This window comes from Hemiscyllium ocellatum, chromosome 15 (assembly GCF_020745735.1).
Source record: "Hemiscyllium ocellatum isolate sHemOce1 chromosome 15, sHemOce1.pat.X.cur, whole genome shotgun sequence".
In the NCBI taxonomy this organism is placed as follows: domain Eukaryota; kingdom Metazoa; phylum Chordata; class Chondrichthyes; order Orectolobiformes; family Hemiscylliidae; genus Hemiscyllium; species Hemiscyllium ocellatum.
Genome location: NC_083415.1, coordinates 35,125,907 through 35,151,614, shown reverse-complemented (window position 1 = coordinate 35,151,614; position 25,708 = coordinate 35,125,907). Strand labels below are relative to the sequence as shown.

Genomic DNA, 25,708 nt, shown 5'->3' with positions numbered 1-25,708 from the left:
GTTAACCATACATTTATCCACATTAAACTGTATCTGCCATGCATCGGACCACTCACCTAACTTGCCCAGGTCACCCTGTAATCTCCTAACATCCTCATCACATTTCACCCTGCCACCCAGCTTAGTATCATCAGCAAATTTGCTAATGTTATTCCTAATACCATCTTCCATATCATTAACACATATAGTATAAAGCTGCGGTCCCAGTACTGATCCCTGTGGTACCCCACTGGTCACTGCCTGCCATTCCGAAATGGAGCCGTTTATCACTACTCTTTGTTTCCTAACAGCCAACCAACTTTCAATCCAAGTTAGTACGTTGCCCCCAATACCATGCACCCTAATTTTGCTCACTAACCTCCTGTGTGGGACTTTATCAAAAGCTTTCTGAATAGTCCAGGTATACTACATCTACTGGATCTCCCTCATCCATCTTCAGAGTTACATCCTCAAAAAATTCCAGAAGATTAGTCAAGTATGATTTCCTCTTCATAAATCCATGCTGACTCTGTCCTATCCTGTTACTACTATCCAGATGTGTCATAATTTCATCCTTTATAATAGACTCCAGCATCTCTCCCACCACTGAAGTCAGACCAACTGGTCTATAATTTCCTGTTTTCTCTCTCCCACCTTTCTTAAAAAGTGGTACAACATTAGCCACCCTCCAATCCGCAGGAACTGATCCCGAATCTATCGAACTCTGGAAAATAATCACCAATGCATCCATGATTTCTCAAGCCACCTCCTTCAGTATCCTGGGATGTAGACCATCAGGCCCCGGGGACTTATCAACCTTCAGACCTAACAGTCTCTCCAACATCAATTCCTGGCAAATATAAATTCCCTTCAGTTCAGGTCCTTCAGCTACTGTTACCTCTGGGAGATTGCTTGTGTCTTCCCCAAAGAACACAGATCTGAAGTATCAATTCAATTCTTCTGCCATTTCTTTGTTCCCCGTAATATATTCCCTGTTTTTGTCTTCAAGGGCACAATTTTAGTCAATCATTTTTTTGCCTTTCACATTCCTAAAAAAGTTTTTACTATCCTCCTTTATATTATAGGCCAGTTTACCTTCGTACCTCATTTTTTCTCTACGTATTTCCTTCTTAGTAATCTTCTGTTGTTCTTTAAAAGCTTCCCAGTCCTCCGTTTTCCCACAGTTTGCAGCTATGAAAAATGATGGTAGAGGCATCAAATTTCTTTCCATTGCACGGTTGATTGGGAATCTCTTCTGCTCTTATTGACAGTCAATGACATATGATGGAAGGATTTGCAGGTTGATAGTCCAACTGTGCTATGAATTGGCTGAGATATGAATGCAAATTCCATGGCCATCAAGTTTAGATGTGGGATTTAAACATAGATCACCTGACTTTGAAATTGGGATGCTATCCACAGCATCAAGCACCTTCCAGACATCTCCATAGCCACATGCAATGGTCGAGTGTCATATAGGTTTCATCACCTTCATCACACAAATAGAGTCATTGAGATGTACAACACAGAAACAGACTCTTTGGTCCAATTCGTCCATGCCGACTTGATATCGCAACCCAATCTAGTCCGACCTGCCAGCATCCGGCCCATATCCCTCCAAACCCTGCCTATTCATATACCCATACAGATGCCTTTTAAATGTTGCAATTGAACTAGCCTCCACCACTTCCTCTGGCAGCTCATTCCATACACGTACCACCCTCTGCATGAAAAAGTTTCCCCTTAGGTCTCTTTTATATCTTTCCCCTCTCACCCTAAACCTAGGCCTTCTAGTTCTGGACTTTCCCATCCCAGGGAAAAGAACTTGTCTAATTACCATATCCATGCCCCTCATAATTTATAAGTCTCTATAAGTTCACCCCTGAGCCTCCAACACTCCAGGAGAAACAGCCCCAGCCTGTTCCAACTCTCCCTATAGCTCAAATCCTCCAACCTGGTAGCATCCTTGTAAACCTTTTCTGAACCACTTCAAGTTTCACAACATCTTTCCAATAGGAAGGAGACCAGAATTGCATGCAATATTCCAACAGTGGCCTAACCAATGTCCTGTACAGCTGCAACATGACCTCCCAAACCCTGTACTCAATACTCTGACCAATAAAGGAAAGCATACCAAACACCTTCTTCACTATCCCATCTACCTGCCACTCCATTTTTCAGGAGTTATGAACCTGCACTCCAAGGTCTCTTTGTTCAGCAACACTCCCTAGGATCTTACCATTAAGTGTATAAGTCCTGCTAAGATTCGCTTTCCCAAAATTCACACCTTGCATTTATCTAAATTAAACTCCATCTGCCACTTCTCAGCCCATTGGCCCATTTGATCAAAATTCCATTGTAATCTGAGGTAACCTTCTTCGCTGTCCACTACACCTCCAATTTTGCTGTCATCTGCAAACTTACTAACTATACCTATTACGCTCACATCCAAATCATTTATGTAAATGACAAAATGTAATGGACCCACCACCAATCCTTATGGCACTCCAGTGGTCACAGGCCTCCAGTCTGAAAAGCAACCCTCCACCACCACCCTCTGTCTTCCACCTTTATGCCAGTTCTGTATCCAAATGGCTAGTTCTTCCTGTATTCCATGAGATCTAACCTTGTTAACCAGTCTCCCATGGGGAACCTTGTCGAACACCTTACTGAAGTTCATATAGATCACATCTACTATTCTGCTTTCATCAGTCTTCTTTGTTACTTCTTCAAAAAACACAATCAAATTTGTGAAACATGATTTCCCATTCACAAAGCCATGTTGACTATCCCTAAGCAGTCCTTGCCTTTCCAAATACATATACATCCTGTCCCTCAAGATTCCCTCCAACAACTTGCCCACCATCGACACCAGGCTCACTGGTCTGTAGTTCCCTGACTTGTTCTTACCACCTTTCATAAGCAGTAGCACCACATTAGCCAATCTCCAGTCTTCCTGCACCTCACCTGTGACTATTGAGGATACAAATATCTCAGTAAGAGGTCCACAATCACTTCTCTAGCTTCCCACAGAGTTCTAGGGCACACCTGATCAGGTCCTGGAGATTTATTCACTTTTATGCATTTCAAGACATTCTGCACTTCCTCCTTTGTAATAGGGCCATTTTTCAATGCATGTAAATGACTACTTATACAGTATGTCAATTTGAATTGCATTGTTGTCTGCCTCAGCTGACGTTTGGATGTCTTTTTTGGATGAGAGTGTTCTATGATGCAGACAAATGTCTGGAGGCACATCAGAAATAACTCAAACTGACTGTTCAGACTTTTTCCAGGATTTCCAGACCTCTGAATTTGTGACAGGAAGTAAAAGTTGCTTGATTGAAGTTAAAAACTTCTGTAACCCAGTCCGTTCATTTTGAAGTGGTCACTTCCAGTTGTTTATTCAGTATTCACATTTTTCTATCTACCCAGCTGAAACATAAATCATGCTGACTAAGAAGCCCAGGATTCTCACATCTGTTCCATTTTGGGTAGCATTTACCATCACAGCTTAAAGGAGTGAGTGGTCAGCCTGTACATAACATTCCCACTGTTGCCAGGTCCATTACAGAACTGGGCAATTCAAATATACTCCACGTACGTTTTGATGGAGCTGTGTCTGTTCTGTTAGGAGATGTGGTTCACAGCACCTCAGAGAATTCATGACCCATTGGGGAACCCAGGCATTAAGTGAAAAATCAAAACAAATACACTCAAATTCTTTTTGTAAAGTATTTCCTCTCTTACCATCTGATAATGCCATTGATCAAACACAGTATCATTAATGTGAAAATGCTTGAATTCACTTCACACCTCTCAATCTTGAATGAATAAACATATAGACATTGAACCTGCTGCAGCTGCTTCAATGATCTGTAAGGTTAGAAGTTGAGATATTCAGATTGTTGCAGTAAATTCGATAACTATTTACAGTTCCTCAGATTTCAAAATATTCTATGTCCATTTGCAGTAAGATCTGGACAACCTTAAGGCTTGGGTTAATAGCTGACATGAAATATTCATGCCATACAATGTCCACCTCCATCGAGATTTAAGAAAACAATGTCCCTTTGACATTAATGATGTTACTCACACTGTTACCTCCCAGAGGTTGTTATTAACCAAAAACTGAACTGGACCAGCAGTATAGATACTGTAGTTACAATAGCAGGTTAGCAACTGAAAATTCTACAGCTAGTAATACATCTCCTGATTCCCTTAATCTTTTCCACCATCTACAAGAAACATCTCAGGAGTATGATGGAATACTTTCCATTTACCAGGATGAGTATGCTCCAACAGCTTTCAGGAAGCTTGATGCCACTGAGAACAAGGTAACCTATTTGATCAGAACCCAACCATTTATCCAAACCTTCACATCCACCACCAATGACATAATGGCAGTAGTGTGTGCTGTGCACCAGATCAAGGACAGAAGACGTATGGGAACACTCCACCTGTAAGTTATCCTCCAAGCCAGACGTCATCCTGATACAGAACTATAATCTCCATTCCTTTACTGTCGCTGGATCAAAATCTTGCAATACCTTCCCAACTGCGCCTTGAGTGTACCTATATCAGATAGATTGCAGCAGTTCAAGAAGGTGGCTCACTAGTACATTCTCAAAGGCAGTTAGGGACGAACAACAAAGCCCACATCCCATGAAAGAATATAAAGTGATAGGCTTTCCAGCTACCCAGCCTCGCCATCCACCCATGTCTGTCACCATCTCAGATCTGCCAGCAGAAGCAGTGGACCTGACTCTTCCCCATTCCATCCTCCCTGAAATGAAATGATGGAGGGTGGCACCTTCCTTAAAGGAGATGTGATTCCCCAGTCAGGAATTCTGTCAACTCTTGATGCCCATCTCCTTCATGAAAGTCCAGCTTTCTGTATCAGAGCAATACTTTCAACTATGTACACAACAGCTTATTCACCTAACAAAGTAATTGAAATTGTTTGTACATTTTGTTTTATAGGTTCGTTTCTGTAATGTTAAATTGCTTTGAATTTCAACTTACTGATCCAAAGACAGAAGTTCCAGCCTTTAACACAAGCAGATATGGATTTGGACTGATGCAGCCAGAAAATGATATCATGTTTCAATATAAAGTCAAGGTTGAATAGCTCAAAGAACACTATGCCATAGGTATCACAATCTACAAGTGTACACGGAGCTTTATCACACTCATTTTGGAACTCTCATTTTTATTTACTTCATGAAAATATATCTGTTCCTGCAAATGTTTTATTTTTAAGAAGAAAAGTTGATGGGTAGTGATATTTGTAAATGAAGCATTTCTTTAAAAAGTGTAATTAGAATTCAGAATAGAATTTTAGATGAGAATAGCATAACATAATGTTATGAAAATCTGTAAGGATAAGTAGCTGTAGTGTAGAACTGGAAACAGTTATTACAAAGCACTTATAAACTTTTTAAATTATTTTTGTTTTGTAATATTTAACAAAAAAAATGTAAAACACAATATTGACAGTTTTGCTGTGAAATAACCTACAGAATTTCAAAGAACATGTACAATTCTACCTATCTGTTGTTGTTGACTAATGTCACATTTAAGTTAACTGACTATTTCAAAGAAGTTGTCCTCTTGTCAAAGTTTATATTTTATTTCAGTTTAGCTTGTAAATTTCTTGAAATATTGCCACTGAACCAGAAGGAACAAGTAAAACATGTGACAGATTGAAAAAAATATTGTATTTATATAGCACCTTTTACAACTGTGGAATTCTCCAAACTGGACTTTTCATCCAACAAAGTATTTTTGGAGTAATGTTGCCAAGGCTCCCTCTGAATTAATGTTTGGAAAGACAAAGACTTGTGTTGAGTAGGATCAAACACAAGTCAAACTGGATTGTTGGTTCAGATGACATATGACAACAGTTATTGCCAATCCAATGGCTCAGAAAGCAAGAGGTAAACCCTTTAAAAGCAAGAGATTTTGTTTATAAATCAGAAGTTGCTTCATTTTTCTAAGAAAAAAAATCGATTGACATATGACTTGTAAACCTTAATAGAGAATTATTTTGTAACAAGTATTAATTTAATAATTGCTTGCTTTGTAACAGAGCTATTTACAACAATTGTATTGAAGTTATCAGAAAACAGTTTTCAGAATTAAAAAGATAGAATCAGAAGAGAAACCAATAATGTTTTCTTAAGAAAAAGTGGTGCTTAACAAAAACAAAATTTCTTACACTAAACATTTTTTCTGCATTTGTGACTCAATATATTTTTATGACCAAAATGTTGGTTTTCATAGCATGTCTGTTGAGAGTGCATAATGTCAAGGCAAACATGTCTCTGAAAGTATCATTATTCTCACCCACCATTTAAACAAAAGGGCTTGTTTTGGTACGAGGTAAAGTTGATTCAAATAGCAGTCGGCAAGAGCTTTTATTATTGTAGTGTTCTTTTTGTTTTCCCGCAGGAAAGTTCTTCTGCAATGTTTGGATCAGGAAACATCAGCTTTATGAGTTTTGTGAACTGACCTGCAAATGCAATTGATAATCCATGTTCTGCAATGACTTGGCAAAATGTTAAGCAGTTGTAGCTTTCTGACCTAAAGTCTACTAATCTGAGCTAAAACAAACTGTTATTGACTGTTGCATTTTCGAGGCCACAGCATGGCTTACATATTTGTAAGTTTCCAGATATGTTTTGAGGTCATTTACTCTGGAATTTCCAGAGCTGATGTCTTTAACACAAGTCAGTCAAAAATGCACATTCATCTGAAAGTCTGTTTTTTTAAAACTGGTAGATACATATCAATCCCCATTATATTTACATGTGTAGTAGCCTGCTTAATTTGATTTCCCTTTATCAACATGACTAATAAAAAACTGCATGTGACTCATTTGATTAGAAAAGAATTCCCTGAAAATGCAATGCAGAATTGTCAAACAAAAACATAACTCCGTGTAGTCTTCTGTGCAGAACTAATCACTTTATTTGTCCATTGGAAAAAATACCATGGTAATGTATATATTTAGGCAATAGTTAACAAATATCAAATGAAAAGAATCTGAAGAGAACACCAACCTTCTGTGTAAACTTGTGTTTTGATTTCAATATCAATTTAAAGAACAGAATTGCATTAATAGATTGTATAGGACACATACATAAAACCAGAATTAGGAATCAGAATATTTAACAATTATGGATGTTTCCATGAGATTTCCTGAAGCACTGTCTTTAGCAAAAAGAAAGCTGCAAAAATAGTAATGGGCAAGTTAGTACAATGTCTTACAAATTATGGTTTACCCAAAGAAATATAATCGTATCAAGGTTCAAATATTATGTCATAAATATTCAAATAAATGATGACTAGTTTGGGAATAAACTAATTTATATTTTCAGTTCATCACTCACATTTCAAGGTGCATTGGAAAGCTAGGACAAAACTTTGAATACAATAATTAAAGCTAATTACCAAAGATGTTTGTATGACTGGAATAAAATCTATCTACAAATCAGACGCTCCTACTGAGTCTACAGGAATTGTCCTGTATTCTGTGTTTCATCATTCATATAAATAATTTGGATACGAATATAAGAGGTATGGCTGGTAAGTTTTCAGATGACACCAAAATAGATGGTGTAGTGGACAGTGAAGAAGATTATCTCAGACTACAATGGTTCCTTGATCAGATGGACCAATGAGCTGAGGAGTGGTAGATGGAGTTTAATTTAGATAAATATGAGGTGGTTAAGGCAAACTAGGGCAGGACTAATACAGTTAATGGTAGGTCCCTGGGGAGTGTTGCCAAACAAAGAGATCTAGAGCTGAAAGTGCATAGTTCCTTGAAGATGAAGTCACAGGTAGACAAGGTGGTAACGAAGATGTTTGGGACACTTGCCTTCATTGCTCAGAACAATGAGTGTGAGAGTTGGGGCATCATGGTGCAGCCATTTTGATGCAATTCTGTTTGTATAGGATGAATTGTGTTAACTTTGAGAGGGTGTAGTAAAGACTTTCAAGGATGTTTCCAGGGCTGGAGGATTTGAACTATCGGGAAAGGCTGAATAGCCTAGGGGTTTCGCTGGAGCATCAGAAGCTGAGGGTGACCTTATAGAGGTTTATAAAATCATGAAGGGTATGTTTAGCCAACATTTTTTTCTTAGGGTGGGGGAATCCAAAACTAGATTAGTGTAGCGTTAAGATGAGAGTGGAAAGATTTAAAAAGGACCTGAAAGGCACCTTTTCCAAGCAGAGGGTGTTGTGTGTATATGAAACGAGCTGACAGAGGAAGTGGTGGAATTACAACTATTAAAATCCATCTGGATGTGCATAAGAAGGGTTTAGATGGATGCTGGCAAATGGGACTCGGTCAGATTGGTATATCTGGTTGGTGTGGATGAGTTGGACTGAAAAGTCTGTTTCCCTGCTGTAGGAATCTCTGACTCTAAATAATATATGGACATGGGGTGAGAGGGCTACTTACAGTAATTAAAAGAAAAAATGATAAACTAAGGCCCAAAAGTAACATTTCAATGCTATGTTTCAAGTTTCTTAGAGAAACTGACCAATGTGACTAACAGTGTTTGAATGGTGCTCAACAAAGGATGAAAACTAGAGCAGGTGTAAAGTACAAAGTTTGAACCTTTATGGTCTGAGACAAGGTGTTAGTATTATTACCTATCTCTGGAGTTCCATTAAAGGTTTACTGAACTTTATCAAATCAAAAAAAAACTCAATACCCTAAATTATAGTGAGTACTCCAGAGAGAAGAAAGAATCAGTGAATGTGTCACATTAATATTTTTAAAAGATATCATGGCAGTCATGATAGTTTAGAGGAAAGTGTACTTAAAGTAGTGAAAGAAATAGGGAATGAAATGTCTGAAAGATTGGACAATCAAAGATGAAACTTCAAAATTTACCTTCTAACAAACAGGCTCAATCCAGAGAAAGTAGCTCATGTGAGGGAAGAAATTTAATTCATGATGGACAATACCTTCAATGAACTAAATCATAGAAGCAGGAGTTTTAGCTGTTGTGATGGTGCTGAAATTAAGTGAGTCTAAAGTCAAAGGTGTAATAATGGCAGGTTTGAGATTGAAGGACTGCATTGGACAACTGGAAACATAATTTGTGACAAAAATTGATTTGCTGAAAGAATATTGGCTTGTTCTATTTACTGATAGAACCAAAGAAATAACAACTTTAATAATGCAAAGTCTTGTCATTTACAATGAAAAATATTCCCGCAATGTTTCAAAGATTAATTAATAAAGTAATTGAAGGCAGATGTTACTGTGTTGCTTGTATCAATGATTTGGTTGCTTTTAGCCAAATCTGGCCAGAACATTTCCATCACTTGACTGAACTGTTCGACTGAATACAACAAACCAGTCTGGTTCTAATCCTGGCCAAGATTGGCTTTGTTAAAGCAAACATGACTTGTTTGGGCCATAATGTGGGACGAGGCCTAAAAAAAGACTGAAACTAAGATAAATTTGGATTCTCGTGCCTGAAGCGAAATGTGAAATTTTGTATAATGCGGGCATGAGTTGATTTTATTGCACATTTGTCTCTAACATCAGGGTTGTTGATGCACCTTTCACAAATTTGTTGAAGAAAGGCAGAAACATTGAATGGATGCAATATTGTCAGAATGACTTTTGAAATTTGAAAGCTGTGCAAATAATAAGAGGCCATTCAAACTTACTGTTAATGCAAGTGAAATCAGAGTACAAAGCCATCTAATTGCATGATGATTAAATGGGATTGAACAGCATGTCAGTCATTTTTCATAGAAATGGATCACATGTCAGCAAAAATATGCAACTGTTGAAAAAAAGACATCAAGCCTTATGGTGGATACATATCATTTTGAAATATACATCACCAACAGTGTGGAAGAAATTGTTATTTATATGGATCATTATCCTTTGATTTTTCTTGAAAAAGTTTGGGAAATGAGATTAATAACTATTTTTGTGGAGCTTAATTCTCCAACCATATAATTTTAAAATCATTAATGTTCCTAAAAAAGAAGTATTACAATGAATGCCCTATTGAGAGCACATACAAAGGACACTGAGTGCTGAGGTGCCCATGACTTACGTGAAATCTGGTTGCTATGTAACACATTGTACGTTTAATGTTCATATGTCACTACTGTTAACGTGACATAGAAAATGATTTTAAGATCATATGTAAGGGGAGTGAAAATGCCTTGAAAAGATACATTTTCATTCTTCTTTGGGGGATATGCAAAGTGTGTTTTTTTCTATATGTACTAGCATCCTTTATTTTTAAGATTAAATTTGGAACTAGTGTCATATAGATTGGTCTATGTGCATATAGGAGTTTAATGAACAACCTGTCAGTATTTCCAAAGCTACATTTTTTTTTAAAAGAAGCATAATTGATAGATTTCCTAGATTGGTAATGGATATTTGTTTGCATTGGGTGAGTTTTGTAAGTAACCAAAGTAAATATTGAAGATCATTACTTATCTTTCCGTTTGAAAGACCAGGATTTTGTTTTGTGTTTTGCTTAGGGCAACATCTATAACTCAAAGTATTTTGGCTGCAGTTAAGATTACTTTGAATTAGTTCTAAATAAAATTAAATGTGTAAAATAGTTTCACCTGAAGAAAAGAAATAACTTAGAGCTATTACAAAACAGGCTACCTTAGTGTAAATATTTCAGTTTAAAAGTTCCAGGCCAGTAGTGTTTGCTTAGGATGCCGAAAGGGTTATTTGAAGCTGAGAAAATCTAAACTTAGTCTGTGAACACTCAAAGAAGAGGCTATCAACATGCAAGACAGGAGTTGAAAGAAACAGTTAAATTGAGCCTAGATGTGATTGAGAAAGTATTCTCTCTGGTGTTTGATTATTGTAAAAAAGGTTGCTGTTGGGATAAAATGGGTTATATTTTACTACATGTTTCAAAATCTTTAAAATTGTATGAGTGGTTTTATTGTATTTTACCTTCATTGTATTTTATTGTTAAACCGAAATCTACAGTTTTACCTGTTTTTGTTCCAGTGAAAGATCATCTAAATAAATAACAAAAAAAAATGTGATCTATCCAGCCAGACTTATGTCTTGCATTTGAATTAGCCAGTAATAATATCAGCAGTAACAATATATATCAAGGAGAGCAGGGAACCTAACACTAATCCCTGGGGAACCCTAGTATTAAACTACCTCCAATCTGAAAACAACCATTAATTACTACATTCCATTTCCTGTCACTCAGTCAATTTCATATTCGTGTTGTTATAATTCCTTTTATTAGATAAGGTCAACTTTGCTGACAAGTCTGTTGCATGGGAAGAAACAAAAGTCAATGGAGGTGGAAAGTATTCTTCATAAATATGCACTTTCTTGCTTTGTATTAATCTCTTCTGCAGGGCTAGTTCTCAATACAATAAATTATTCAGCATTTGCCCCTTATTATATAATCTAAATTGTACAAACTGTAAGCCTTACAAACCATTTATTAACCTCCCACTGCACAATATGAACAAATTAAAGAAAACGAAGGAACCTTGGTTGAAGCATCAAAATGTTTTAAAATCATGCTGACTTGTTCACTAGTAGACTGGTCAGTTTTGATTGTCTTTTAAAAGTGAACAATCTTTGATCAGTATGGGTGTAAATTTGTAAAACTTCTGATAGGGTTAATCATTTTGTGTGAATTGTCCCTACTGTACAGTCAAAGATAGTGTAATGTCCTGCATGTGGTCAGTTATCTCAGTTGGCCAGGTGGCTGGTTTGCAATGCAGTGTGATACCAACAGCATGAGTTAAATTCCCATACTGGTTGAAGTTACCATGAAAGACTTTCCTTCTAACCTCTCCCCTTACCTGAGACGAAGTGAGCATCAGGTTGAACACCATCAGTCATATCTCTCCACTGAGAGACCAGTCTGTAGTCTAATAGGACTATGGTGACGTTATTGTTCCTTAACCGAGACTGGGCAGGGTGTCAATCTCATGTGAAGGTTGTTTTTAAGTTTGGTTTACTCTTCTTGCTGATGTGAAAGCTACCTTCAGATCATTGTCCCGAGACAGCGTAAATTTTGGAAAAGAATAGAAAACACAAGATTTGAATGTCCCAGTGTAAGATTGTGAGGAACAGTCAGAAATCACATTTCTTATAATAAATTTGTTGACATGGCTGCACATTAATGTTGTGATGGAATATTTCAACTTTTAACATTTCCAGAATTATTACTACCTTATGCACAAATTAGCTGCTGTGTTTCTTAATATAGAAAATTACCTGTCATCTAAAAGATTTAATTGGCTTTTGATATTCTGAGGTCATGAATGGTGCTTGATAAATTCAAGTCTTCCATTTAACAAAAACAATCATGTTCTCATTTTGTTATACAATGGAATCTATGTAATAGATTTTGTAATACAATTGAATCATTTTCTGCAGTTTCAGTTGCCCGAACATATAAAAGGGAATGTCCCAGAACCAGTACCAGGAGGCTGCTGGAAAGGTACGTGTCCCATTTAAATGAATGGTACACCTCTATCTGCAGTTTCGGCCTTCCACAGTAGGTCTTGAAGTGTATCCTCCATGGGTACAGGGATGTTACTGTACAGTGTTTTATTCGAAATATTTAAATATCTATTTTATATTTGCAATTTTATTGATGCACTTCAGAGAATTTATAGAAATAAAGCAAAAATTTAAACATTAAAATGTGTATCGGCTTGGATTCAGGAGGGTTGCTAAAATTGGTGGAAATGCCCCTGTATCTGAAGTCCAGCTCTTACATTCCGACTTCCAGATTTAACTCAAATGTTTTGCAATGCACATGTATATCTTCCTCTGGAGGGACAGGTTACTGGATCCTGATATTGAAATGAGGGGTTTTGAACAAGTCTTTGAAATGGGATTTAATTTAAGTATGACATGCATGGGTTCTCAAGCTTCTGGAACCTCATCATTGAAATCATGCAAGTGATTAAAAGTCAAGCATCAAAAAATGCTGGACATCAACAAATATTTGGTGCTCACAGCAACTTCCTTGAAATTTATTGGGAAAGGATTTTATTCAGAGTACCTCTATTAAGAAACTACTGCATACATTTTTAAGACATTGAGGCTTGAGATACTGTCATGGCTGACTCAGATTCGACCTTGATTATAGAGTTTATTGATTATGCAGATGAGCCTAATAAGTGTGTTGTGATGTAACTGTGACTTCTGGGGTCATGTGTTAGAGCGTGGAAAAGACTGGGGAAGAGGGGAGCTCTGCTGCTTTATCCTCATGCATAGAAGTTTGGCCTGAGTTTCTAGGAAGAAAGGAACCCATATTAAAACGCAAAGAGAAAATTACTATCAACAATAAAAGCAATAATACTCAGCTATGGATAAACCTGTGGGCAATGAGCAGAGAGGAGCAGCAGCAAAAAGGAGAACAGCAGCAGACAGAGGACCAGAGTCAACAAATGTGGTGCTAGAAAAGCACAGCAGGTCGGGCAGCATCCGAAAAGCAGGAAAATCAATGTTTCAAGCATAAGTTCTTCATCAGGATGCTGCCTGACTGGCTTTGCTTTTCCAGCACCACATGTTTTGACTCTGATGTCCAGCATCTGCAATCCTCATTTTCTCAGAGCACGAGCAGAGAGATCACAAACACATTGTAAGTTGTACAAGCAGATGCTCATCTTACTTGACACGTCTTAGAAGAGCAGTGCCTTCAGATACTGTGTTTGCACATCGTGTTATGGCAGACATCTACTTCCTTCGTGATGCTGGAATCATTGTTCAGTGAGAGAATAAAGATAGAGGTGGTGGTGTCATAATTATTGTATTTGAGAAACATTATGGTTGAATAACATGGTGTGTATGAAAGGTGACATGTTTTTGGCACTGCGGATAATGTACATACTGTCAAGAGATACTGTGATTACTATAAGTTGCCATTTGAAACAAATCATTTTGATGTAGGGAACGATCAACTTTGTAGAACTCTTTCAAGGTGCAAAAGAACAAAAGTGAAAAAAAGATGAACCCAAGAGGTCATATTAAACCATGATTTTAAAAGCCTTCACATTGCAGAAATAACGTATTTCTTTCATATAAAATCAAATTCTATTATCTTCACAGTAGTGATTTATGTTTTACTAAAATTATTAATAAATACCTTGGAATTACAAAACTGGGTGTTTGTTTCATGACAGCTCTGAAAGTGATGCATCCCCTTCTTCTGATCACTGTGTAACAAATGTCCTGTTCTTCTCAATGACCGATATGTTTATGTTTGAATGCTCTCAGTTAACTCACAGGTTACTTCATCAAGAGCTGTTCTGTCTGTTCTCCCTCTGATGTACAGAAACTAAACTACTATCCCTTGTTGTTCTGATCACTGGCCAAAACATAATCATCCAATTTAATTTCCATTTCTTCAGCAATTGGTAACACAGATTCATTTTCCACAATTTTGATATCACAGCCAGGAAATTAATTAAAACAGCACATCACCCAGAAACTGTACCTGACCTCTATTCCAGCTCAAGGCAAAATGAGTATACACAGGCTTGGCAACCATTTTATCCCACTGGGATGTTCTTTGACCTTTATATATAATTGTCTCATCTATTATGTAAGAATCTCTGGGAGCAGATGACAATGGTTAGGAAGGGCATTGAGCAGGTGGGCTTACGCAGTTGTTTCAGGGCCTCCTGACGCAAGTGGTAACAATGATGTGGGGCAGGTGGAATCATCAAATGGACTCTCTCTAGTAAAAAGGGTATCTTTGAAAGGAGGGCTCATGGTGAGAAAAAGCAAACAGATCAAGAATTGCTCAACCTAATGCAAACTGCAAGCTTTGTTCCATGCAAACATCATAAATACTTAATTGTTTAACTTTAATTTCCCTTCATGTTTATAATAACCTAATGTCAGTGGAATAAAAAATCCCTGCTTCATGATCTTTGGGTCGTCCATGTGTTCAAAGCTCATGTCATGTTTTTGACATAGTTGGCAGGATCTAAAACACAGGCATCAAGTCATGGCAAATTGGAATGAGAGGTGCCTGACAGAAATGAACCTGATGATGTAGGGGTTTCACCTGGCAGTGTCCTTGAGAGATACTGAAGGTCTGAAATCATTGGTGGCTAAGGTGCTGGCAGGAGCAACTGGACCTTTGGGCTAATCCCAGGCATGTGCATTCATTTGATGCTACAAAGGAAGGAAACAGTAGTCCTGGTCAGATATTCTGTTGCTGAACCATTAGCTGGAGGGATGGCTAAGAAAATGCTTCAAAATGGCAGTTAATTGAAGTTTGCGAGATGAGGTGGAAGCAAATAGCTCACTCAGATGTATAGCTGAATTTGAAATATTGGTGCATGGTGTCTTGAGTGAAGCGGAGTGGACATCAATGAAGTGACCTGTTATGTTGTGAGCAGTTTGGGGAAGTTTACTTCCACCTCAGAAAATAGCATAGGAGGACCTGCCAGGAGGCAGCAACTGAAGCAACAAGTCCCATTGATTATGCAACTCCTGGAAATCTGACTGGCATAGATCCAAATACACCACGGAGGTTGGATTACTTGGAAGCCATCAGTCTAGGTAAGAGGCTGAAAAGTTCTTCTTGAGCAAATGGTGGATATCTCCCAACCCTTATTATTTATTCATAATGATGATGCGAGAAGAGAATGCCTTCACTAACTGGTCTTGGATATTCTAGCCATCATGGTGCTAATCATCCAACTATTGGCAAATGACCACTGCGTACTATGCATAATTGCCAGAGCAGCAGGTTCCAAGCAGGGAAGTGTGTATTGGAATCTTCAGCAGATGGTGGCAATAATGAAGAAAGGCCTAAACAGGGGATATCAAGCAATCATGCTGAAATCTCATGTAGAAGGTGGTGACAGTGGTGGAAGGCAGCTGGAGCAGTCAAGAGATTTTCTGGAAAACAAAGAGGATGTCTTTGGATGAAGGAAAACTCTTGGAATGAAGGTGCAGACAGACTGAGGATTCCTCAACCTAACTTAAACCACAGGTTTCATTCCATGTAATTATGGAAAATTGCGTTAACATCAATTTTGCTTCATGTTTATACTGAACTGATGCCAATAGAATAAAGAATCCTGGCTTTGTGAGCTTTGATCAGTCCATGTGTTTCTATTTAATGTCACACTATGGTTAAAGGTAAAATTATGAATGGATACTTTCTTGCAGGCATCACTTTTCTCTTTAAATTAGTATGAAAATGAATTTGAAACTTCAACATTTGTTTAGTTTTTGACAACAGTACACGGCAGTAAAAAGAGATCACTTTAAATCCATTTCATTTCACGGCACATTAATTGACATCTAATAGTTTTCACTTAATAAAAGAAGTACAGTTTGGCTCTTAGGCTTACGAATTTAATTGTGGTGGGAGCACCCAAACATCCAGTATAGCAGTCAGAGAGTTCCCTCCATTTTAGAGCATGATCAAATTTCTAGATTTCTTGGCCCAACATCATGTTCATTTAGCAGGAATCTTTAGTTTGGATGTGGTAGATAAGTGATAAAAACAGAAATGCTACATCGTACCATATAGGCCATGTATGGTCCTTTCCTTTTGTTCTTTTGTGGGATGTGCGCATCATTGGCAAGGCTGGTGTTTATTGCCAATTCCCAATAGCCCTTGAGAAATGTTCTTGCTCAAGCAGTCCCAATGATGTAGGTCCATCCGTAGTGCTCTTAGGAAGGAAGTTCCTGAATTTTCATCCAATGGTGCAAAATATAATGATAAAATATGACTTAACTGTTTTTGAATCTCATTAACTAATATTGGAAATTTAATGGACTAGATCAGATTTCCTCCAGTGTGGAAACAGGCCCCTCGGCCCAACCAGTCCTCCAAAGAGTAACCCACCCAGACCCATTTCCCTGACTAATACACCTAACACTATGGACAATTTAGCATGGCCAATTCACCTGACCTGCACATCTTTGGACTGTGGGAGGAAATCAGAGCACCTGGAGGAAACCCACACAGACACACGGAGAATGTGCAAACTCCACACAGACAGTCCCCTGAGGCTGAATTCAAACCTGGGACCTTGGCACTGTAAGGCAGCAGTGCTAACCACTGTGCCATCGTGCCGCCCAGGCTAAATAATTTTAAAAAGGGGCAAAATCACTGACAGAAAATGGCCATAGCAATCATCTGCCCACACATCATGAAAACAACATGGAATAAACAAACCAAACTAAAATAAATTAATACTTTATCCAAAGGCCTTGAAACCAATTAAGTCAGTCAGCTGTGAACAGGCTCACATTTACTTTGACTTACACATCTATGAGAATTTTCATGTATTGAGAAATGAAAGACAACTATCAACCTTGGAAACAATGAATTCAGATGGAACTTTACATAGATCAGGTTGTATTTCAAGCAGAGCGTCAGAGATGGATTTCTGACTACAAAATCGAAACAGCTAGAGCAATTGCTCCCTCAACCTTCAAATTCAGAAAATATTCAGAGACAACACTTTTCGTAAGAAGTCAGAATAACGGATGACTGAAAATAATTGCTATTGCTGATGTCTTAAGATATCAACATAACAACTGCGCTTTTGGGTTAATATCCTATGCTTTATGTACACTCCAAGCCACATATACCTTTCATCTTCCTTTTGAACTAGACACCGTCCTTGTATTTTTGTGTGCATTTGCTTGACATTACATCATTATTATTTTTTCTCTGCACTACCAGCTACTAATCTTTTTTAACTCAAGTAAACTTTGAAATTGCCTCCTTACTTCAACAACAGGAAATAATAAGTCACAGTTTAATTGAAAAGAGTTTAACCACACACTGCAAATAAATGTAAGTATTTATTGTGGTCAGCCATGGAAACTTAAAAAATGAGGGTAGTTGTTTCACCGCTCCTCACAGGATCAATAGTTCCACAATAGGATGGTTTGTGAATTAGTGAAGAATTTCAGGTGCTGGTGTTCCAAATACTTGATGGCAATGGTTGAATATCAGAAGAGCCATTAGAATCCAATATAATCACCCCCTCTTACAATTACCAAAGTAACTAGGTCTTACTCGTGCATTATCTCCTAATAAGAAGCTACAAAGGTGACAGCATAAATAGATTCAAATAGCATGTGATTAATTACAGTCTGTCCTGCATATTCAAAGAAGCATCCTGCTAACTTCTGTTGGATGTTCCTTTCACCTGTTCTAACCTACAGGATTGGTATGTTTAAGCTCGGTAAGTAATTTTAACTTGCATTCCTGTTTCCAGTGGGAATGGTTATAAGACATCAGTGTTTAAAATAATAGTGTTACGACCAGGTGAGGAACAGCGAATTGGTTTCTCTCTTTCTTATCTCCCCACTTGGACACAATAAACATTAAGTTACATTAATTTGGGGGTCATAGCAGTGTCAAATATTGCCATTATTCTTTATAAAACAAACCCAAAAAAAGTGTGGATGTGGTAAATCAGAAACAAAAATAGAAACTGCTGGAAAAGCTCAGCCAGTCAAGCAGCATCTGGAGAGAGAAATCAGAGTTCATGTTTCGGGTCAAGTGATCCTTCCTCAGAAACGATGGTAGCTAGAACATGTTGGTTTATAAAAAGAAGATAGCATTTGGGGGAGGGGTAAGGAGTAAATGATAGTTGGGGATAGAGCCCAAAGAGAGAGAAGAGCAGTTAGACATACAAAGGAGTTGGGTCAACAAGTGTGGCACTGGAAAAGCACAGCAGTTCAGGCAGCATCTGAGGAGCAGGAGTATCAACGTTTTGGGCATAAGTTTTCACATTCTTGATGAAGGGCTTATGCCCAAAACGTCAATTCTCCTGCTCCTCGAATGTTTCCTGACCTGTTGTGCTTTCCCAGCACCACACATTTTGACTCTGATCTCTAGCATCTGCAGTCCTCACTTTCTCCATACAAAGGAGTGGATATGATCTGGCTGGGAGATTGAATAGATGTTAATGGGGACTGTTTGTGGCTTACAATGGATGGTGCGCAATGGAAGGCTATATGATAACAACACATGGTTGCAGGGGTTGGGGTAAGAACATGGAAGAGCTCAAACTCTAAAGCTGTTGAATTTAATGCTGAATCCAGGGTCTACAGTGCTGAGCTTTGCTGGAGCACTGCAGCAAGCCTGAGACAGAGAGGCTGGACGGGAAACAGGATAGTGTGTTAAAGTGGCAGTAATTGGAAGTTCAGGGTCTTTTTTTTACAAACAGAATGCAAGTATTCTGTGTAATAGTCACCCAGTCTATGCTTCATTTCCCCAGTGTAGAGGAGACCACATTGTGAGCAGCGAATGCTGTAGACTGGATTACGTAAAGTGCAGGGAAGTGCTGTTTCACCTGGAAGGTATGCTTCTGCCCTGAGGAGGGAGGAAGTGAATGTACAGGTGCTACACCTTCTGCTGTTGCAGCAGAAGGTGCCAAGAGAATGTTGGGGGGGGGGGGGCGATATATATATATATGATATATATACATTTCTTCAATTAAAATGTAGTTGTTTTCACTAGGGATAAAAAGAATCTATTTTAAACTATTTTAATATATGAAAGTTCCAGGTGTTAATGGAATGGACAATGGAGTTCAGAAATAAATGCTCCATATTTTGTATCATCATGACAAAATGACTGTATCGATTTTATAAAACATTCTTACGAGCGCCATTTTTTTGGGTCTTGATGACAGCAATACTGTTTTATTTTAGCAACCTTAATAGATTTTAAAAATCTGATGGTTGCTGCTAAAGTTATTATTGAAAACTTTAGGGGATGGGACAGTGGTTAGCACTGCTACCTCACAGAGCCAGGGACCCAGATTCAATTCCAGCCTCAGGCATTTGTCTGTGTGGAGTTTGCACATTCTCCTCATGCCTGCTTGGGTTTGCTCCAGATGTCCTGGTTTCCTCCCACAGTCCAAAGATGGGCAGGTTAGGTGAATTGGCTGTGCTAAATTGCCCATAGTATTCAGGGATGTGTAGGTTAAGTGCATTTGTTAGGGGGAATGGGTCTGGGTAGGTTACTCATCAGAGGGTCGATGTGGACTAGTTAGGCCGGAAGGCCTATTTCCGCACCGGAAGGATTCTTGAAGTTTGAACAATGTTTTAGGATTATAATCAGTATTATAAAATAAGTAGTATTGCATATAACCAATTTCACTGCTGTAAAAATGAATTCATATTTCTATCAGAGATATGTGTTTTATAAAATTTCAATTAGTGGATGATACAATCAAGTAAATCTCTATGTATCATCACATAGTTTAAATAATCTCGGAAATAGAACAAAAGATATTGTTTAACGGGTACCAAGTCAACAATACAGGTGAAATACTCTCTGTACTGTCTATCAAAACTGAGAAATACTTTTTGCCTTCTGTCATGACTCCATAAGCAACATAGCAATAGCAATTTATTTCAATGTGGTTCTCCACACAGATTGATTAACTGCACAGTTGTTGCAATGTTCCTAAAGCAATTATGATTGCATATCACAACAGGAGGATAACCAGTGCTGACTTCATGTCCTTTAGCAACCATTCAGTATTCTTCTGATTGAGATAATTAGTGCTGCTGTGTAATAAGGTCTTGCCATTGCTAATGAGTGTTGATGGTAGTTCAAGAACATCCCTAAGAACTCCACATTATTTAGATGTGATTCTTTAGTTAATGTTTCAGACTATAGCATAGTAAGTGATAGCAATATATTGCTTAAAAATACCCTAACCCAGAGAAATGCAGAGCAAGTGCTTGACCACTACATCAATTTTCTGATACACACTTTCATCATTTATTTGCTGCAGTGTTTAGCTTCACTCTGTCGCTCTCTTCAAGTTGCTCTGAAGTATGCAGAAACAGGTTCCAAATATAATGTACTATGTGCATCATTTCTGTTGTCAGTAACAATCAGAAACAGAACCTCTTTACAACACATTTATAGAGCAAACATCTTAACTGACATGACTCATAAGAAATTAGTTATTTAGGAAACTGGAGGGAACACACAATTCAGGATGCCCCCTACACTGCATAGAGTTTTAACTCCACAGTCTATCCCTAATATTACAGGCCAGTTCCCATCACTATTCCCTTGTCCCCAGAGATGATACATTATTAACAGATGACTTTCCAGTGGAATTCTGGTATGGGAGTCAGTCACTGAAGACCACAGCAACAATGAAATCCGCATTGAGAACAAAGTTAAAAACCACACAACACCAGGTTATAGTCCCACAGATTTATTTGGAAGCATTAGATTTTATTTGTTAAGTTGCTCATCTTTTAGGAATGAGCATATTGGTTTCAGTTCTTTCATATGTAAATCCCAGAATTTTCTTAAAGTTACATTCTCAAGTGAACTTTAACAATAGGTGCCATGTTGGCCCAGATAATGTGTTGAACATATGAGGTGCCCTGTGTGAGGCTGTCTGTGCCCCAATGTTTCTAATCGAAACTGCTTCTAATCGAAAAAAAGGGATTTAAAGAATCTTACATGGATTCATGCAGTTTTTGAGCAAAATAAAATGTAATTCTGCAAGTACAAATTCATCCCACAAACGTGTGTGTGTGTGTGTTTGTTGGTGTAGTTGGCCTCAACCGGGATCTTGCATTCATGTCACACTACAGGTGATCCCACTGCACTACACACACACACACACTCCTACAGACTCATACACTCACACAGACCTTCTCTCATACACAAGTTCTTTCAAATGCTCTGTGTGTTGGCATCATGTCTCCCCAATGTAGAGGAGTTGTTCTCTGAAGCGCTCACCGAGTAGGCCTCCTGTCTCCCAATGTAGTCGTTGTACACACCGGCACGTCCAAATCATGACTACCATCGACACCACTAACTGCGGGCTCAAAGTGGAGAGGATCTCCAAGAAGATCACACATATTGACACAGACATCAAGTTTCTACAGAAATTCAGGAAAGCAGGAAAGATCCCAAAAGGAATACAAATCACAAACCCACTCAAGTCGACCTACAATACAGACTGCATGGAGAGACTTGAGTCTTGCAGCAGACACAGAGGAATTCATCAGTCGAATGAGACAGTGGGAATTTTTTCCACGTGCCAGCAGTGATCCCAGTGAGCCCACCAAGGAACTGGAACAGTCATCACAAGGATCTGGAGAGGGGCGACCAAAGGAGGAGTCAACTTGAACCCCACCGGAGGGCAGCTGCCCTGGACTTGACATGTATGCTCAAACCATCGGGAAATCTATAAATGCTAGATTCATCAGCCCCACCAACAAGGGAGAGCAAAACATCACGTGATCACAACGCAATGCCATCCATGCTCTCAAAACCAATGACAACATTTTCATCAAACCAGCAGATACAGAACGAGCCATCATCGTTCAGAATAGAACAGATTACAGCAAGGAAGTGTACCGACAACTGAACAGCCAGAAACACTACAGGCAACTACTGGCCAATCCAACCAAAGAGCACACCTGTGAACTAAACACAATGGTCAGGACTTTAGCTTCAGACCGTCAGAGTTCCCTATGTGCCCTCACCCCACATATTTCTTGCGTAGGTGATTTCTACTGCCTTCCGAAGATACACAAAGCCAAAGTACCAGGACGTCCCATCGTATCAGGCAATGGGACTAGATTAGATTAGATTACTTACTGTGTGGAAACAGGCCCTTCGGCCCAAGAAGTCCACACCGACCCGCCGAAGCGCAACCCACCCATAGCCCTACATTTACCCCTTATCTAACACTACAGGCAATTTAGCATGGCCAATTCACCTGACCCACACATCTTTGGACTGTGGGAGGAAACCGAAGCACCTGGAGGAAACCCACGCACACACCGGAAGAATGTGCAAACTCCACACAGTCAGTCGCCTGAGGCGGAAATTGAACCAGGTCTCTGGCGCTGTGAGGCCTGTGTGAGAATCCTGTGTGACCCTGTGTGAGAACCTCTCTGGCTATGTCAAAGGCATCTTGAAACCCCTTGTACAGGAGACCCTAGCTTCTGTCACGACATAACAACTTCTTACAGAAACTCAACACCCACGGACCAGTCGAACCTGGGAACATTTCTCATCTCAATGGACGTTTCAGCACTCTACACCAGCATCCCCCACAATGGTGGAACAATTACATAATGATATCAATGAGTTTCATTTCACCATCAAACTCACCATGGACTACTCTCCAGTATCTGTCTCATTCTTAGTCACATGCATCTCCACCAAAGATGAGCACCTCAGAACCTCACTTTACCACAAACCCACAGATAACCTCACGATGCTACACTTCTCCAGCTTCCACCTGAAACATATTAAACAGCCATCCCCTATGGACAAGCCCTATACATTCACAGGACCTGTTAAGATGAGGAAGAACGTGATGGGCACCTGGAAGTACTCATGGATGCCCTCATAACAACGGGGTATGATAGTCAACTCATCAACTGCCAGTTCCGAAGTGCCACAGTGAGAAACCATAATGCCCTCCTGAGAAGACAGGCATGAGCTGCAACTAAGAAGATACCCTTTGTTGCCCAGTACTTCAGAGGAGCTGAAAAACTATGTAATGTTCTTCACAGCCTGCAACACATTATCAATGAGGATGAGCATCTCGCCAACACTTTCCCCATGCCTCCACCTCTCACCTTTAAACAACCACCAAACCTCAAACAGATCATTGTTCGCAGCAAACTGCCCAGCTTTCAGGACAATACCATACAACCGTGCCACGGTAGACACTGCAAGACGTGTCAGACTGTCAACTTGGATACCACCATTACACATGAGGACACCTCCCACCATGTACTCAAGTGGTTTGGCCAATGTTGTCTATCTCATACGCTGCAAGCAAGGATGCCCTGAGGCATAGTACATTGGTGAGACTGAGCACAGGCTATGGGCACTGGCTGAATGGACACCACAGAACAATCAGCAGACAGGAGTGTTCCCTCCCAGTCAGAAAACACTTCAGCAGTCCGGGACAATGAACCTCGGACCTTCGGGTGACCATTCTCCAACTTCAGAACAGGCAACAACGCAAAGTGGCTGAGCAGAGGCTGATAGTCAAATTTTGTACCCATGGGGATGGCCTCAACCAGGACCTTGGGTCATGTCACACTACAGGCAGCCCCACTGCAACACACACACACACACACACACACTCACTCACTCTCTCTCTCTCTCTCTCTCTCTCACTCACTCACTCACTCACTCACTCACTCACTCTCTCTCTCTCACAGACACTTATTTCCCCCAACATACACACACCCACATGCACATACACACATCTAAGTTTGTGGGGTGAATTTGTACTTGCAGAATTACATTTTATTTTGCTCAAAACCTGCATGAATCCATGTAAGGTTCTATAATTCCTTTTTTAAATTAGAAGCACTCTGAACATTGGGGCGCAGATAGCCTCACACCTTCAATGTATTATCTGAGCTGACATGGCATCTATTGTTAAAGCTCACTTGAGAATGTAACTAAGAAAGTTCTGGGATTTATATATGAAATAACTGAAACCAATATGCCCATTCTAAAAGATAAGAGACTTAACAAACAATCCAGATCTTTTTCAATATATAATTTCAGTTACATCACACTGTAAATTTTTGCTACAAATTCTGTGTTCTACGATATTATACTCCACAACCACCTGATGAAAGAGTAGTGCGTCCAAGTAAACCTGTTGGACTATAATCTGGTATTGTGTGATTTTTAACTTTGTACACCTTAGTCCAACACTGGCACCTGCAAATCACTTTGGGAACAAAATGTTGATTCAGGGAATGACAAACACTAGATTGTTTTTTATGAATAAAAATAGCTTGAAAAGGGAATGAAAACAGTGGTTTAAAGTGGCCTTAGGGCATTGACCATAAAGTGTCCACGTTTCAATGTAGAGTAAACGACGGTCAGCAGAGCTGAAGTGAATACTTTTTCCAAAGTCAAGTGCCGCTATGGAGATGTGAAGAGACCCTCATCAGTTATTTGATTTACACAATTATGATAATATTCAGTGAATGGAATTGGATACTCACCTACAACTAACAAGCATCAATTGGCAAAATCAGCAACAGGGGAAGGTGATCAAGTGTCTGCCAATACTGGGGGAGCTTTCAGGAGCCTGATTTGGCGCTTGGGTGACAGTTGCTGGTTGGTCAGACATCTCAAATAGAAAGGGTTGTATTCATCGTGTGCTGTTATGAATACAAAAGTCATGGTACTTCTGGACAGAGCAGCTCTCAGAATGAAATCTGGCATGGTCAATCAATATGCATCCTTTTTTAAAAAAATGTGGCCAATTTTACTGAAATTCACCAAAGTGTAGGTACATAAGGTTGCAGATTTTCTTTAACAGTAAAACAAAACATTTTACATAACATAAAAAAGTAAGCTATTTATATATAAATATATATTTATTATATATATATATATATACAACACAGTTTTGATGAGTTTATTAAAAAAATGGGAAACAAAGTTTCATCAGTTCCTCAACCCTATCACTTTACAATATTTCAAATCCAGATAAATTGTCCTTCAATATTAATCTTTAGGTTTAACTTGACTGCCCCTCTCCAGTAAATTGTGATGTTTCTTGTATGAATATTCATAAACTGGAAAACGTAGATCTTTTGAGTTGTATAATAATCTACAAATTTCTTGGTATGTAAGGTTTGCAAACCAAATTCTTACCCTAAGGTAACTGTTTTACTTAAACTGTTCTATTGTCTCCTATGTAG

General features: G+C 38.8%; 1 protein-coding gene across 1 annotated transcript in view; it reads left to right on the top strand.

Annotated features, from left to right (window-relative positions):
• Positions 1-10,960, top strand: part of ptgis (prostaglandin I2 (prostacyclin) synthase) — a 92,096-nt gene extending 81,136 nt beyond the window's left edge. The window contains exon 10 of the mRNA XM_060836361.1: positions 4,963-10,960. Coding sequence (XP_060692344.1) covers positions 4,963-5,110 — 148 coding nt within the window. The 3' untranslated portion in view covers positions 5,111-10,960. The remainder of the gene's footprint in view (positions 1-4,962) is intronic.
• The last annotated feature ends 14,748 nt before the right edge of the window (positions 10,961-25,708 follow it).